At 46.4% G+C, this 16,547-nt stretch overlaps 1 protein-coding gene across 11 annotated transcripts; it reads right to left on the bottom strand.

The window, feature by feature from the left end:
- Positions 1-148: 148 nt before the first annotated feature.
- HORMAD1 (HORMA domain containing 1) lies at positions 149-14,829 on the bottom strand. 11 transcript variants are annotated; one of them, XM_064401586.1, is made up of 15 exons: positions 14,754-14,829; positions 14,044-14,136; positions 13,879-13,957; positions 13,454-13,598; positions 13,121-13,184; positions 11,465-11,528; positions 11,104-11,124; positions 10,978-11,004; positions 10,331-10,398; positions 8,404-8,555; positions 7,579-7,835; positions 7,141-7,204; positions 3,494-3,561; positions 2,747-2,830; positions 149-1,228 (listed from the first exon to the last, which is right to left on the bottom strand). In XM_064401586.1, exons 3-15 carry the CDS (start codon positions 13,909-13,911, stop codon positions 1,148-1,150), a joined length of 1,128 nt encoding a protein of 375 aa, XP_064257656.1. In that variant the 5' UTR covers positions 13,912-13,957; positions 14,044-14,136; positions 14,754-14,829; the 3' UTR covers positions 149-1,147. The 11 variants fall into 11 exon arrangements, with proteins under 11 accessions (XP_064257656.1, XP_064257652.1, XP_064257660.1 ...); XM_064401582.1 differs by having other exon boundaries at positions 13,879-13,930; positions 14,754-14,822; XM_064401590.1 differs by having other exon boundaries at positions 11,465-11,501; positions 13,879-13,930; positions 14,754-14,820.
- Between the last annotated feature and the right edge of the window lie 1,718 nt (positions 14,830-16,547).

The raw sequence follows: 16,547 nt of genomic DNA, 5'->3' as shown, positions 1-16,547 counted from the left end.
CGTATCCCATCCCATTCCCGTCCCATTCTGCCTCCCCCTCCCATCCCGTGTCCCGTCCCGTCCCGTTCCTGCTTGTCCCGTCCTGTCCCGTGTCCCGTTCCGTTCCAGCCCCCTCCCTCTCCCGTCCCGCCGGTATCGGACCACGCCGCCGAAGCTGAACGCCGTTTAATGGAGCAGCGGTGACGAACACCGCCGTTAACCGAAAAGCCAAACCCGAGGAACGCTCCGCTGTCCCGCCCGGCGGCGGGAGCGGCCTCACGCCCGTTCCTGGCACGGCTCGGGGGCAGGAGGAGCCGGCCCGTGCCCCGTGTCCCGCCCGCCACAAACCGCTCCGGGGACAGCCCGGTCCCCCGGCAAACCACGGACACCGAAACTCCTGGCAGGGAGGCTGGAATTGCAGGCGTGAAGAGGATTGATGGTGCTGCTGGTCTGCAAGAAATGCAGAGCATCCAGCTCCTGCCAGTGTCCCCGCAGGAAAAACAAAATCTGGAACCCAAAACTGTAACAGAATAACTGGCAGCCCAGCCCCGTGGAAACTCTGGAAATCACCCCAAAACTGGAGAGGTTTTGGGGCAGGCAGGGCCTCAGCTCAGAACCACGGGCACTGGTGGAACCTTGTGCTGGGGGGGAATTTCCTCCACCACCATCAGCGCCCCACAAACCCCAAATCCTGGGATTTGGGATCCCACACAAACTGAGTTTGGAATTCTTCAGCTGGGCTTCCTGAGGCTTTCCTTCCTTGAAACACACGGGACTGCAAACGGAGCAGAACAGATCCTCAAACCCAACGTGCACAACCAAACTGGGGTGGGGACCCAAACAGGAGATGGGCAACTCAAACTGCCCCTGGGGCCGGTTCAGATTCCTCTTTTTGGGCAACTCAAACTGCTCCTTGGGCTTGCTGAGCTTCTCCTTTTGGGCAACTAAAACTGCTCCTGGGGCTCACTCAGTTTCATTCTTTTGGGCAACTCAAACTGCTCCTTGGGCTCGTTGAGCTTCTCCTTTTGGGCAAATAAAACTGCTCCTTGAGCTTGTTGAAATTCCTCCTTTTGGGCAAATAAAACTGCTCCTTGGGCTTGTTGAAATTCCTCCTTTTGGGCAAATAAAACTGCTCCTTGGGCTCACTGAGTTTCATCCCTTTGGGCAACTAAATCTGCTCCTTGGGCTCACTGAGCTTCCTCCTTTTGGGCAGCACGTCCTGGCTGGAGGAGAGCTCAGCCTGGTGCACCTGCCAAGGAAAACCAAGACATGGAATTACAGGAGCTCCGTGGGGCCAGAACAGGGGGTGGCACAGATGTGCTGGCCCTGCAGGAACATCTGGATGCCATTTCCTGGCAGAACTGACCCGCTGAGGAAGGCTGGCATGTTTGTTTTCCTGCTGGGATGTATTCCTGCTGCCACAGGAGCTGTGTCCAGCAGGAATGCAGCACAGGGCAGGGAGTGCTGGGCTCAGACTGAAAGAGGGGAAACTGAGGCTGGAAATATGGGAGAAATTGTTCCCTGTCAGGTGGGGAGGTTCAGGCTGAAAAAGAGAAACTGAGGTTGGAAATGTGGGAGCAATCCTCCCCTGTGAGGTGGGCAGGCGCTGGCACAGGTGATCCCTGGATGCCCCATCCCTGGAAGTGGCCAAGGCCAGGCTGGACAGGGCCAGGAGCAGCCTGGGGTGGTGGAAGGGGACTCTAAATCCAAACCATTCCCTGATTCCAGCTCTGCACCTACAATCCCCTGAGAGCTCAGTCCTGCTGCTTCTGACTCTCCCATGAAGGGATGGCAATGAACCTTCAGCTCCACTGTAATTTTGGTTATTTAAAGCAATTGTGTTTTGTTTAATAAATTTATTTTCAAGTTCAGCAAAATCCCTTTGAAAACTACACAGGGATGGTGAGCAAACAGAACAACCTCCTCTTTTTTGTTTTTTTGTCACATCACTGAGTAAGAAAAAGCACTGAATGTGACTGGTTGGAAGCAGGGAGGGACCTCAGAGCTCATCCAGTGCCAGCCCTGCCCTGGGCAGGGACACCTTCCACTGTCCCAGGTGTCCCAAGCTGGCCTGGGACACTTCCAGGGATGCAGGGCAGCCACAGCTGCTCTGGGAATTCCACCCCTCACAGGGAACAACTTCTTGCCTCAGAGAAGAGAGAAAAATTCACCCCATGGGTTTTGGAGAAGGCTCTGCCCCTCACTCAGCATTCCCAATATCCCAAATACTCCCAGAGCTGCAGCTGCCAAGCTCAGCCAGGGAAGGAGCAGCACATACATGGGGCCCAAAGTCAAATTCCAGCCTGGACACAAAACTCTGCTCCAGCTGTGAAGGCTTTGGGTCCCCACAAGCAGCACTGCCTGCCAGACCGACCTGATTTAAGTTAAAAAAGGGTTTTTTATTGAAATGAAGGAGTCACAGAGGTGAGGTTAGAATTTTGGCCCAGTGTTTCCCAAGTAGAAGCACAAGGAGGCACTGGGTGAGCTGTGCTGGGGATCTCTGCTGCCACAAACTCCCCTGGCTGATGGGTGAAACCAGCAGGAAATTTGGCTAAATATCAACTAAGGAAGCTTCCTCAACCTGTGTTACCTGCATCAAATCAGCTTCCAACTCCTGGGGACAGAATTATTTTTGACACTGTTGAATTGAATGGGAATTGAGGAAGTGATGAGGATTTCATTCTGTCAATAGCAAATGCATTCAAGCTCTGAGTTTTATTCATTTTGCAACAGAAATGATGAGAACTAAAGAAAAACTGATACTAACAATGCAGCTCTGGAATATCTTTCCACTTCTTGTCCTGCTCTCTGACACAATCAGCTCAGATGTTTTACGAGTCAAGTGATCAACCTGCAATCAGAAAACAGATTTTGTCTTGTTACAGCAGGAAAAACACACTGGAGACACCCAGCAGGGCTCAGTGCTGGGGCACCACTGCTCTGCACAGTTAAAATTGAATTCTGGGGGTATTTAAGTGGTGATAACCCCTGGGAATCACAGCTTTTGCAGCTGGGTGTGCTGCAGGGCCCTGGCAGAGAGAAGCATGTGCTGGTTTGGTACAGGGAATCACTGACACTTACCTACAGCTGTCCTGTTTTAAGAAATCTTAAGGACCTGTGTGAAGCAGTCCTCCATGTATAAATGCCACCAATTTCTACATGCAGGGAATATAACCTGAGTTATAAACTTGAATTTTGAAGTTTGAATCAACTTTTAAACAAGCTTCGGTTTGTCAGAATTAGTGGAATTCCCATTAGGCAGTTGATTAACATGGAAATTACATTTCACTCAGAAACAGTCCCAGCATCTGTTTGTTTTGAGAGCTGCATTTCAGAGGAGCAGCCTTTGTCAGTGCTTTAGAACAGTTTTGGAAAACACCAGGAAGTGAAATGTAAAGGAATTTTGTTGCTGGAAACTCTGGGAAATAAGGCTTCAGCAGATTAGCCACAGGAGGGAAGGAGCTGCACAGGAGCTCCAGAAAAAGCTGAAGGTGCCAGAGCAGAGGGTTCCCACCTGAGGGTTAGAAACATGGCGGGGAGTCTGGATCCCTCCAGCTTCCTCTTCATGAGCTGAATCCTTTCCTGAAAGAAGAATTGGAGAGTTAAAGGTGTTAACACACCAACAACCCAGAGCAAACACCACCAGCCCTGCTCCAAGAACAATTCATAACTGCTGGGAACAGCTGCTTCCAGAGCACATCCTGCACTCCATCAAGCTTTGAAATTATTCTTTAACTCAGCCACTTCCTATCCCAACCTCCAGCTCACTGCAGGAGCAGTTCACACCCAGCATCTCTGGAAAAGTGGGTTTGACCCCAGCTCCCTCACACTCTGCCCTGCTGAGGGGATTTGTTTCAACCCTGAAGCCCCAGGAGCCTGTTTGGTGCTGCAGGAGAGGGGAAAAGCCACTCTGGGCCAGCTCCCTCACACTCTGCCCTGCTGAAGGGATTTGTTTCAACCCTGAAGCCCCAGGAGCCTGTTTGGTGCTGCAGGAGAGGGGAAAAGCCACTCTGGGCCAGCTCCCTCACACTCTGCCCTGCTGAAGGGATTTGTTTCAACCCTGAAGCCCCAGGAGCCTGTTTGGTGCTGCAGGACAGGGAAGAGGCCACTCTGGGCCAGCTCCTGCCCCACCAGCCCAGCCAAGCAGCACTCCCAGCTGCAGGAGCAGAGCCTCAGGGGTTCCTCAGGGGGGAACAGGCAGCTCCAGGCATTTTTTTGCTGTTCCTAATTCATGCTGTTTTTCCAGGATACAGACAGAAGCACGGAATGGTGCATGGGTGACTGTGCATCAGCTGTGGAAACAACACAAGAATTCCAGGCTGACAAGCTGTGCCTCGTAGCTCCTGTAAATAAAACATCTGCCAACTCCCCAGGACAAGAAATTTTCTGGATTTTTGCATTTGTTATGACATTTTAGAAGAATCAGACACACCTTCATGTGGTTATTCCAGTTCTGCAGCCTACTAGAATTGTCAAGACAAAGATTCTGATCTGCATGTGCTGTTTCCTACACATTTCCACCTTTATTTTTGAACAGCATGGAAATAGCAGCTGGTTTGGCAAAGCTTCTTCTCAAAAAAACCCCAAACCAAACATTTCTGTACAGCAAATGGGTTCCAGATTGTCTGGATGCTTCTATACAGCCTCTCCAAGTGGAGCACATCAACAAGCAGCAATTCCTTCTTCAGTTTGTTTGGCAGCAAAGTTCAGACCTCAGGCCCCTGGGCAAAACTGGGAAATGTGAACACAAACCATCCTCTGCTTTATCTAAAATCTGAAAAGGAAGCTCCTGAGATCCCTGAGGACAATTTGGTGGCTGATGTTTTGAGCTGGAGTCAGGCTGGGTGCACATTTTGGGGCTGGGATTAAAAGCCAGCAGTGGGGAGCTTGCAGGGCTGGAGGAGCCAGGACAGTTATTTACTGACAGATTTTATTTACAGTGTTAGGAAAAACACTTGAGGAAACTCATTTCTGTGTGATCCATCCTAACAAAAACACTTTACTAGAACTTGTACCTACTGAAGTTCCTCTCCAAACAAAGGCTGAGAGAGTTGGGGTTGTTCATCCTGCAGAAGAGAAAGCTCCAGGGAGAGCTCAGAGCCCTTTCCAGCAGCCAAAGGGGTTCCAGGAGGGCTGGAGAGGGGCTTTGGGCAAGGCCTGGAGGGACAGGACACAGGGAATGGTTTGATCCTGCCACAGGGCAGGGCTGGATGGGATATTGGGAAGGATTTGCTCCCTGGGATGGTGTGAGGCCCTGGCACAGGTGCCCAGAGCAGCTGGGGCTGCCCTGGATCCCTGGAGGTGCCCAGGGCCAGGCTGGACAGGGCTGGGATGGTGGGAGGTGCCCCTGCCCTGGCACTGGGTGAGTTTTTGGGTCTGTTCCAACCCAAACCATTCCATGGTTATGTGAGCACATTGCCCAAAAATCCCCTTGCACCTGAACTTGGTGGGGGTGAGGATTTAACTCCTAAATCCTGAGCTCCCCAATCTCTGGATGCTTGGGATTAAATAAATTCAAATGGATTTCCAGAGAAGCTCTGGCTGCCCCTGGATCCCTGGCAGTGCCCAAGGAGCCTCCTGGGATCATGGAAGGTGCCCCTGCCATGGCAGGGGTGGCACTGGATGAGCTCTGAGGTGCCTCCCAACCCAACCCACTGTGAGATTCTATCTTGTGATGGCAAAACATTCACCTGCAATTCTCAGAGTGCTGCAGCACTCAGGGGAAGGGCAGCAGGGATTCTGTTCAAAAACATTCACCTGCAATTCTCAAAGTGCTGCAGCACTCAGGGGAAGGGCAGCAGGTCCCCAGAGCACAACCAGCTGGAAAAGGCACTCACAGGAAGCAGCAGAGCCAAACACAGAATGGTTCATAAAACAAACCACACTCTGGTGAGGTTACTTGTTACTAGGATATTTTATGAAAAATCTCTTTGCCAGGATTTCTTCTCCTGAGAAGATGAGAAGCCTCAGAGGAAAAGAAGAACAATATTCTCTGATCACTTCTCCTTGTGATTTGCTGCTTTGGAAAGTGGCAGGTGAGTCTTTGATTGGTTCCATGTGAATTGTTTTTACTTCATGACCAATCCCAGTCCAGCTGTGTCAGACTCTCTGGCCTGTCACAAAATTTTATTATTCCTTCTTTTCCAGCTTTCTGATGTATCCTCTCTTTATAGTTTAGTACAGTTTTAACACATCATTTTCTGTTAATATAATATCATAATATAATAAATCAGCCTTCTAAGCAACATGGGGTCAGTTTCATCCCTTCCCTCATGCCGGGACCCTCACAAGGAGCAGTCCCAGCTCCAGGAGCAGCTCCCTCTGCAGGTGCTGCACCGGGCTCTGCACAGCACAAAACCTCCACCCACCACAGCCCGATGCTCTCAGCTCCTCCACAGCCTGAAGGTCTGGGGTTCTGGGCTAAAAGTGGGATTTCTGAATTGAACTGAAGCTCAGAAAGCTGAAATTAAAAACAAAAATCTACAACAAACAGACCCGGACTGGTTTTTGCACAGAGGATTCTGTTTCAAGTCTGCAATAATGAGCTCAACAGTACAAAACCTCTCCGAGCTTAATGTGCAAACTAAATATTATCAAAAACTAAATAAATCAGTAGTTATTAGTAACAAAAAGTAGAAAAAGCAAATTAAATTTATTTCTAAATAGAAACCCCATTCAATTTAGCTTAGCTGATAAAATGGAACAGATCAGAATATTGAACAGTAACATGAAAATATGTTAACCATGTTTTAACACGTTAACATTTGTTAACCATGTTTTAACACGTTAACATTTGTTAACCATGTTTTAACACGTTAACATTTGTTAACCAAGTGCTTCACAGAATGAAGACCTGATAGAAAATAAGGGCACAGTCATAGATGTGAAGAAAATAATAAAAATTTGAATATAGAAAATTGAGGGGTTTGAAAAATATAATAGATAATACAAAAATTATAATAAAATTATAACAAAATATAATAAAGATTGGTGTTGTATAGCATTAAATAGTTTATTTAGTTGTTGTTTTGCACTGAGTGATTGGAGATTTGCACTGAGTAATTTTTATACAAAGATTATGATACAAAAATTATAATATAATAAAATTATAATATAAAGATTATAATGTAAAAATTTTAATATAATATATACAAAAGTTACCTTGAGCTTCTGAAATATTCACATGATTCTTCTCTTCCACTTCATTATTCAAGGCAGGATCCTCCTAGATGAAGAAGCAGGTGTGTCACTGACTGCAGACACACAAGGAGCAAAGTTCCTACTCAGATGATTAAGGACACATGTTTGAAATGGATTTGTGGTGGAATAAACTGAAATAAGTGATTGTGACATGGGAGGAGGAGTTCCATCTGTCCCTCTGCTGCTCCTGTGCACAGGCACTGCTTGAACAGTGACAGGCTGCAAAGTGGAGCAGCAAAATTAAGGAAAAAATCAATTTAAGATATATTAACCTGCTTAACCATGTCTGAAAATAGAGGGGGTTATGGCTTACAAACAGTGAAACAATAAAGGACCTTTTCTAGGTGATACACCACAAAAAATTCAAAAAGCTGCCCCAAACAAAGTCTGTGCTCTTACATTCATGTCGTGGCTCTCTTCCTCTGGGTCCTCTCTGCTCCCCCCACACAGCTGGAGAGGCTCAGCAGTCTCTCCCTGCTTCAGGATGCTCTTGTCAACGCTCTCCATGCGCTGCCTCTCAGTGGTGATTTTCAGTTTCAGCAGGTGGAAAGGTGTTGGCACTTCCCCCACATTCAGGTACATGGGCTCCTCCTTGAACAGCAGCCCCTCGTCCTTGGCCTCCTTGAACCCTGGAGGCTGGTAATCAGGGGGAGTAACTGCAGAGAAATCAAACAGAATGAAATTAAAGAGAATGAAATTAAATAGAATGAAATATGTTCCTGCAAAACTAATTTTAACTGTTTTCCCCTTTAAATACAGAGAGTTACTGTAAAAAACTGTATGGGGAAGGGAGTAAACGAAGTTATTTTCTCTTTGCACAACAGGCAAAGCCCTCTTAAATATCTTTGGAAGAGAGATACAGAGAGAGAAAACAGAAGCTCTGGTTTGTCATTATAAGGCAGTAACACACTCAGAAAGCAGAGCCAGGTATTTGGACAGTCACCAGGCTGGGAAATTATGCTATAGCCTGACACACTCTGGGAAACTCGAAATGTTTTAAAACCCAGCCAAATGCAGTGAAGTCAGTGCCAGAACTGAGTTCCTGCAGTGAGATCACATCCCCTCCCCTTGGGATTCAACCTGTCCTGAGAAACAGCCACGCACGGAACAACCTCACCTAACAAATCCCAGCAGCCACAAAGATTATCCCCTGAAAAGCTGAAAACTGCCCTTTTTTGGCTTGCTCTGCAGAGCCTGATAAACCAGGGTGAGCTGGCAGTGTACCCTCATCATAGTAGAGGAGTTTCATGGTGAGGCAGACGTCGCTGGGCAGGGGGCTGAGGTTCTGCATCAGGATGTAGATCTTGCGGATCAGGAGGATGCTGGCCTTCTTGGTGTCTGCACAGCTGATGGGGCTCTCTGACTTCTTGTCCTTGCTAAAAACACACAGCAGCCACGTGAGTTTTGGTACAGAGCGAGCAGTTTTACAGTCTGATTGTTAATAAACGTGTTTGTTGTTTATTGCCTGAGGTCTGAGATTGAGCACTGCAGATCCCAACCCTGCCTGAGCCCTGCAGGTTCTCTGTCCCTTGGGAGATCAAACGCTGAGCCAGGAACACCAGGAGAGTTCAGGGATCAGCACCAACTGCTCCATCCTGTATCACACAGTGCTAAAAACCCCAAAGAAACACTGAAAGACAGAGAAAAGGAGATACCTGTGAAAGCCCCAGCTCTGGGAAGTCCTACCTATGTGCTTTCCCTTAAATAAAGGCACTCTTGAAGTTTCCTCAACTTTGAGCACATTTAGGCACCCTAAATGTTTCCCCAACATGGAGAATTTAGAAATATTTAGGCACTTCAAAGTTTCCTCAACACTGAAAATTTTCTACAAATCTATTTCCCACAATTGGTAACGACAAACTTGGTGCTCAAGTGACTCTTGGCATCCAGGTCCAACATTTCCACACTCCCAATCCACCAGAAACTGTCCCAAATCCCACCTCAGTGCCAAAGCTCTCCCTCTGTTCCCCTCAGCTGAGGCACCTGAGGACCTGCAGAGCAGGACAGGCACCTCCTGGTGCTCCTTTTCTACTTTAAGGAGCATTTTATGCAGGAGGGAAGCTGGGAGGAGTTTGTCAGGTATGAACTAAATGTATTTCAATTACTTGGCTTAAAATAAGCCATTTCCCTGTAGCTGGGACTGAGCAAGATTTTTGTTTTGTTTTCTTTAGTTTTTTTAGGATTTTGGGGGTTTTTTTTAGGGTTAGGGCCTTCCCACCATCCCTGTGAGTGCTGTGTCCCCACAGCTCCAGCAGCACAGAGTGCCACTGCCAGAAGTGACCTGATCTCAGCACATGGAGAGCTGAGCAGGGCTTCATTTTAGACAAACGGCTGGAGGTTGAGTGTAGAACTGGTGGGGTCAGTGCTGCTCCCCCAGTTCATTAAAAAGCCCCTAAATGTCTCCTTGAGCCTGCCAGACTGACACAGGGGAAGTGAAGCTATGGTTTGGCCTAAAAAGTGTAAAAAACTAAACAAAAGAATTCTGAAGAAGAGAGGAATTGGCAGGAGCAGCCTCATAGAATCACCAATGTTTGGGTGGAAATAAATCCCATCCCACCCCTGCCATGGCAGGGACACCTCCCATGATCCCAGGTGGCTCCAGCCCGGCCTTGGGCACTGCCAGGGGTCCAGGGCAGCCCCAGCTGCTCTGGTACCTGTGCCAGGGCCTGCCCACCCTCCCAGGGAGGAATTTCCCCTGCACACCCAGTCCAAACCTGCCCTTTTCCAGTTGCAACCCAGGGATCCCCTCCCCATGGCTGGGGATGCCCAGTGAGCTCATCTCAGCAATGGGAATTCCACCATGACTGAGTTGTGTACCACAAATTACATTTCTATTGGGATTTTGGTGTATTTTCTATAGTTTCTGCTAAGAGAGGAATGCCATGTAACATTCAGTATCTTCAGATAAGTAAATCTGGTGTGAAGCTTCACCCCCCACACACGAATATCTCAAATATCCTCAGAGAGTATCAGACTCTGAGCACCATCTTCTGAGTGGATATTAAAATTATGAGCACAATCAAACCAAATGATTAATTGTGTTTTAGGAGGTATGTTGATAAAAGCAGTCTGAAGAAAAGCAAAGAGATCAAATGCAGAGTTGTGACATTCAGCTGTGTCCAAGGGACATGGAGCAGTCCCAGGGCTGTACCTGCCAAAATCCAGGAGTGGCCCATTGTGGGTGTACTTGAACTTGAAGTGGTAACACTCTGTGACTGTCTGCAAACAAAACCACAATTATTAAACTAATCCCAAACCTCCTGCTGCAGCTCTGCTCAGCAATCTCTGAACCTTTAAAGGAATAACCACAGCCCAACTCCCATCCACTTACACGTGCTCCGAATCCTCTAACAATTAACAGTAAAATTCATAAAACTGTTTAAAACATCATTAAAAGGATGATTCTTTTCCAGGAATCATCATGATGAAATATTGTGAAAATCAGCTGAAGTTTTTAGCATAAAATATTCCAGTTTCAATCGCTATGAAAATGTTTCACACGTGGAGCAGATGTGTGACACCCCGTGGGGTTTGTGTTTTCCACAGAAGTCCCACAAACTCATCAGGCAGAGTCAGGAAGGGACATCTCACCCTGCAATGACATTTTGGGTTCTTGCACAGCCTGAGAACACCCACATGCAATTCCACATGGCAATTCCCACTGAGCCCAGTCATTTTTACACCTGGTATTTCAAAATGCTCTTTTTTTTTTATAGATGTGCATGTTAAATATTCCTGCTTGTACCCACATTTCACTAAATCCATATTACCAGCAGTGAGATATTCCAGCAGATTTACCTGAGGATCTTCTGTCTGGGTGTAGACCTGTGTTTTTGGAGAAAATAAGAGGAATCACAATGAGAACTGCACACCCCTCAAAGAATGGCCCCTAAAAACATGTCCCTGCCTTTCAGAGATACTCACTGCCAGGACAATCTGTCTCAGCTGTCAGGAACATAACAAAAAAACAAAACAAAAGAACATTAAATATACTTCATTGCCCATCTGTGCTGCCCAAGCTGCTTTTCTCTAGCTCTGGAATCCAACACAGGCAACCAAGGCCTGGTGGAAGAAAAACTTCTTCCTCTTCACTCCTCTCCTGTGGAGGAGAGATTCAGCTGCAGAAGGAAACACCCACAGATCTCCCTGGCCCTCTGAGCTGCTGCTCACAGGAGCTGGCTGCAGAAATCCCTGTGCACCCCACACTGCAGCTGAGTGAGCCCAGCCCTGCAGCTGCCCTGAAACCAACATCTGCACACAACTGAAACGAGACTGGGGCACTTACGTATTTCTTCTGCAAGGCATCATAGCATCCTAACATCCTGCAAAAACCAAACAACATTGGCCAGCTACTGCTGGTTTTCACTTGTTTCTCACTAACAGCACCAAAAAAATGAAAATTTGTCTTTACTTTTAGAGCAATAAATAACACTTATCCCATCATTCTATCTTATTGGAAGTGATACATGCTTTGTAACACCAAATCACCCCAACCTCTTGAAAGAATAATTAAAAGTATAATCTGGAGATAAAGCAGTTAAAAATATAATCTGGAGGTAAATCAATTAAAATATAATCTGGAGGTAAAGCAATTAAAAATATAAGCTGGAGGGAAAACGATTAAAAACATAATCTGAAGGTAAGTAATTTATCAGTAAATATATTGTAATGCTTCAAACACGTTCCAACACATGTATTAATTAAGCAGGGGAGCAGCTTGGTCTAATTGCAGGTGTCCATGGCAGAGGGGTGAGGAAGGTGAGCTCCAAGGTCCCTTCCAACCCAAACCATTCCATGATTTTATCATAAATCAGTAATTCAGCTGAGCAGCAACATTGGTGAAGCACAAAGGAACTATAACCTTTATTTAGATGTTATTTCCTTTTTATACAACACCCAATCAGGAAATCAAAACTCACCCCATTTTTTTTTCTTTCAATTCTTTCTTACCCTATTTTTTCCTTTCACAAATCGTGTTTGGTGTGAAGGAAAGGCCACTCCCCACAGGTACCACAGCCCTTCCCCAGATCAGGAAAGGGTCTGTGCTGCTCAGCCTCCCCAGGTGAAGGGAACTGCACTGCCCCTTCCTCTCCTCACCAGGGAAGACCCATCAGGAAACCCCAGCTTTTCCCTCCCTCCCTCTGTGACAGCACATGGCTGATTCACCTTTAACTTCAACTCTCAGCCCTCAAGCTTTGCTAAGTGCATCTCTTGGGTTTTTGGGGTGTTTTCTGTACCACTCAGTATTTTCTGGTAAGTAAATCTGGTGTGAAGCTTCACCCCCCACATGGAATATCTCAAATATCCCTGTCCCAAAATCCAGACCCCTCAGCACTGCCAGGGGATGAGTGCAGCATCCCTCCCACACCTTTCAGGAGTGGGGAAAAGAGGAAAGAACCTTTGTGGAGGTGACAAAATACAGGAATATCTCACCAAGGCAAAGAGGTTTCTAAAAAGCAAGGAGAGCACCTGGAGCAGAACTCAGAGCTGCTGTGAGCAGGAGGAAAGCAGAAGCTGCAGCTGCAATCCCAGCCAGCTGTGGCAGGGCTCCAGCAGGCACAGCTCTGCCACTGAACAGGTCTGACAGTGCCACTCTTAAAAAACCTGTGAGAGATCTTTAAATTGAAGGTGCAAAATGGTGGCTTTGAGTCTCCTGATCAACTTTTAGTGTTTTGCATTTCTGGGCACCCTTGAGTGCTCATGAGCACCCAGAGGGATGAAGTATACAAATCCAGTGTTAGCTATTTGGTATTTATTTAGTAAATATAAAGTACAGCCACTCTGCAAACAGAGATTTGTGCTCTCCTAAGCCCTGAGCTGGAAACACCAGTGTCACATCTGGGACACAAATGTGGGAAAGAACTTTTTGCCTTTATCTGCAAACAACCAGGAAGGAACCTTTGAGCACTTAGGTGTTACCTGTCTGCTGGAATCAACCTACCACTTCACCAGCTGGGTAGAGCCAGGACAGTTTTTGTCTTCCCGCAGGATTTTGACACAAACATCTCAAAAAAAAAACCAAAACCACGCATTTACTTAGGGCAAAGTGCAATGAAAAGTTCATTGGCTAAAAGCACATATCAAGAAGAGAATAAAATTAACATTACTGACAAGTGTGAGCATAGCTTTAATGCTGAGTCAGCAGCAGCAAGAACAAAATTTATTCATATTTCTATGGACCAAAATGGCATCCATTCATTAAAAAGACCAGATGGCTTTAAAAACAACTCCATGACAAGAGTTTTTGCAAATTACCACGGCCACAGCCCCTTACCATCCATGTATCTGGTTCCATAGGCACTTTCAGGGAAGATTCCCCTCAGGTAAGTGATGCAGGACACTGCCACTGCCAGGAGCCTCTTCACCACCATCAGGGACTGCTGCTCCGTGGCTATTTTCTTGGGAAATACAACTGCACTCTGAAAATCACAGCAAAACGCAATTAATTTTTGGGATTTATAGAGCTAAGCACATCCCTTACACTTGGTGTTGACAGTATTTGTAGGGCACAGCTGGTTTCTACGACAACAAAGTTCAGATTATTTTTCTTTAATTTTTTTTCTATATATTCTTTATTCATAATTTAAAAACTGATTAACCCTATTTTCACATTAATAAATATCACCTGGGTGCACCATTCCAGCCAAACCCCCCCCATTTTCCCCATGATTGTGCTGAAATACACAAACAAAACCGTACCACAGAATTCCTTTGCTTCTGAGCAGTTGCCATTCTGCAGAGACTCCAGTGCCTGTCAGTGAAACACCTGCATTAGCACCTGGAGAAGGAAAAGGGCTGCAGCTTCTCCAGGGCATTCCCTGGAATTACAAACACCTCCTGCTCGATTCACCAGCTCAAACAAACCTGTCTTTTTCAGGAAACAGAGCAGGATGGCTCCTCTAATCATCCCCAGTATCAGGTTCTTGATTTTCACAGCAGCACAGGCCTCCCCTGAGGCTATAATTCGAACATTTATATCTGTAATTCTATGAAATACGAACCTCCAAAGGCAGCTCTCTCCATCCTATGGGATTTTTAAATGACCTTATGAAAAGGCTCCCCACATTTCAAACAACCCCAGACTTGTTTTCATGTCTAATTTAAATGAGTATGGGAGAAACTGAACCCTCAGCACCCTGAGCCTGACTTCACACAAACCTTCCCCCCAACTGAGGAATAACAAATGCACCCATGTCTGAGGAAAACACCTCCCCCAAGTTAGGAAGGAAAACACCTTCAGCAAGTTAGAAATGAGGTCTGGATCACAAAGGGCACTGAGGTCCCCTCAGCAATCCCCCGATGACAACACCCGGCCGAGTTAGGCCTCGCTGTGAGGAATGGGCCGCCCCCCATCAGCCTCAGCCCAGAAACCACCACCTGCTTCCTCAAGGGAAACTGAGGCAGGCGGAGGATGAAAGCGCGAAGACACAACACCGCAGAGCAGCGCGGGGCGGCGGGCAACAAAACCCGGAGGTGAGGTGAGAGACGATCGAGGAAAAACTGTAGGAGAGTGTGAGGAGAGAGAAGGGTGATGGAGATGAAGGGAGGGAGATGAAAGCACCGCCTTCCCTCACCCTCACGGCGCCTTTTCCCGCCCCTGCCCTCAGCGGGCTCCGCCGCGGGGCCGTGCGCAACCGCAGGGGGCGGGGCTTGCCCTCAGCGGGCTCAGCCGAAGGGCCGTGCGCAACCGCAGGGGGCGGGGCTTGCCCTCAGGGAGCTCAGCCGAAGGGCCGCGCGCAACTGCAAGGGGCGGGGCTTGCCCTCAGCCGGCCGCGCATGCGCAGTTCCTACTTCTGTGAGGGGACGGGGGTTCGTGGAATGTTCTGGGCTGTGAGGGGATTACAGAGATTTTTAATTTAATTTTTTATCCCCCGTCCTGCACTGGCACCCCAAATACCCCACCCTGAGAGCGTTGTACAAACGCTTCTGGAGCTCTGGCAGTGCCTTCACCCGCTGGGGGAAGAAGCTTTTCCTGATAATCCAACATAAACCTCGCTAACGCAGCTCCAGCCTCGTGTTATAGATATGTGTTATAGTATTGGCTTTTCGCAAATATTCAAATGGTTTCTGTGAAAAATGCGGATTTTATAATTGGTTTTTTGCAAATATTAAAATGAGTATTATATGTGTTATGTTAGAAAGTTCTGCTGTATTAATTTTTTTAAGTAGTGAGTTAAATATAATTTCAGGTTATAACATGATGTTAAAATAGAAGCTGTGCTATGTAAGATACTTTTTTTAAGAGAGGAATGAGATACTCGCACCAGACAGCAGCCACAGGACACCTAAATCTTTCAGAAAAAAAGAATTTATTGCTCCATTATTAGAAGAAATGAACTTCTTCCTGCCTCAGGTCAGGATTCAGAGGAAGAAGTTGGCACTGACCAGACAGAATCCTGTGTTTAAATAGAATTTATGTATCATGTATGAGATGTATGAATATGCAACAGGCTGTTGCTTTTAAGGGTTAATCCTCTGTTAACTGTGTCCTTTTATGGGATCATTTTGCCCAGCAAAAGGTACCTGGATCATCCATAACTCTTTGTTTTTATTGTCTCATATTGTCCTAATCTCAATTGTTCAAATTTTATTACTCGAATTATATTGCTATTTTTGTAACCATTTTATTACTATTAAACTTAAAAAAAAATTAACAACAAGTGATTGGCATTTTTCACAACTAGACACTGTAATTTCTGCATTGCCCTGCGGTAACATGGCATCCAAACTCCAGCTGGGCCAGAACAAAATTACATATTTACTCTTAATTTTGGGAAAATGGGATAATCCTTGGGATAATACATGTAGAAATAATACAGGGCGTGATTTTTGGGGTGCTTTCCCCCCTCAGGGGAATCCCCAGTGGATTTAAGGGCTGTAAAATCACCCTTTGAGTAGAGTTTTGTGCCATGTGTGGATAATTTATTGTTAACAAGCAGTAATAATTAGACACTAATTTCTGTATTTCGCTGGGATAAAATGGCACACAGTGCGTCCAAACTGCAGCTGGGCCAGAACAAAAATACAAATTTACGCTTAATTTTGGGAAAATGGGATAATACACGTGGAAATAATACAGGGGGTGATTTTTGGGGTGCTTTTAGACGCTGTAATTTCTGTATTTCGCTGGGATAAAATGGCACACGGTGTGTCCAAACTGCAGCTGGGCCAAAACAAAAATACATATTCACACTTAATTTTGGGAAAATGGCATAATCCTTGGGATAATACATGAGGAAATAATAAAGGGGATGATTTTTGGGGTGCTTTTAGACGCTGTATTTTCTGTATTTCACTGGGATAAAATGGCACACGGTGTGTCTAAACTGCAGCTGGGCCAAAACAAAAATACATATTTGTGCTTAATT

This window comes from Passer domesticus, chromosome 32, assembly GCF_036417665.1.
Source record: "Passer domesticus isolate bPasDom1 chromosome 32, bPasDom1.hap1, whole genome shotgun sequence".
Classification (NCBI taxonomy): Eukaryota; Metazoa; Chordata; class Aves; order Passeriformes; family Passeridae; genus Passer; species Passer domesticus.
This window is presented reverse-complemented; position numbering and strand designations above follow the sequence as displayed.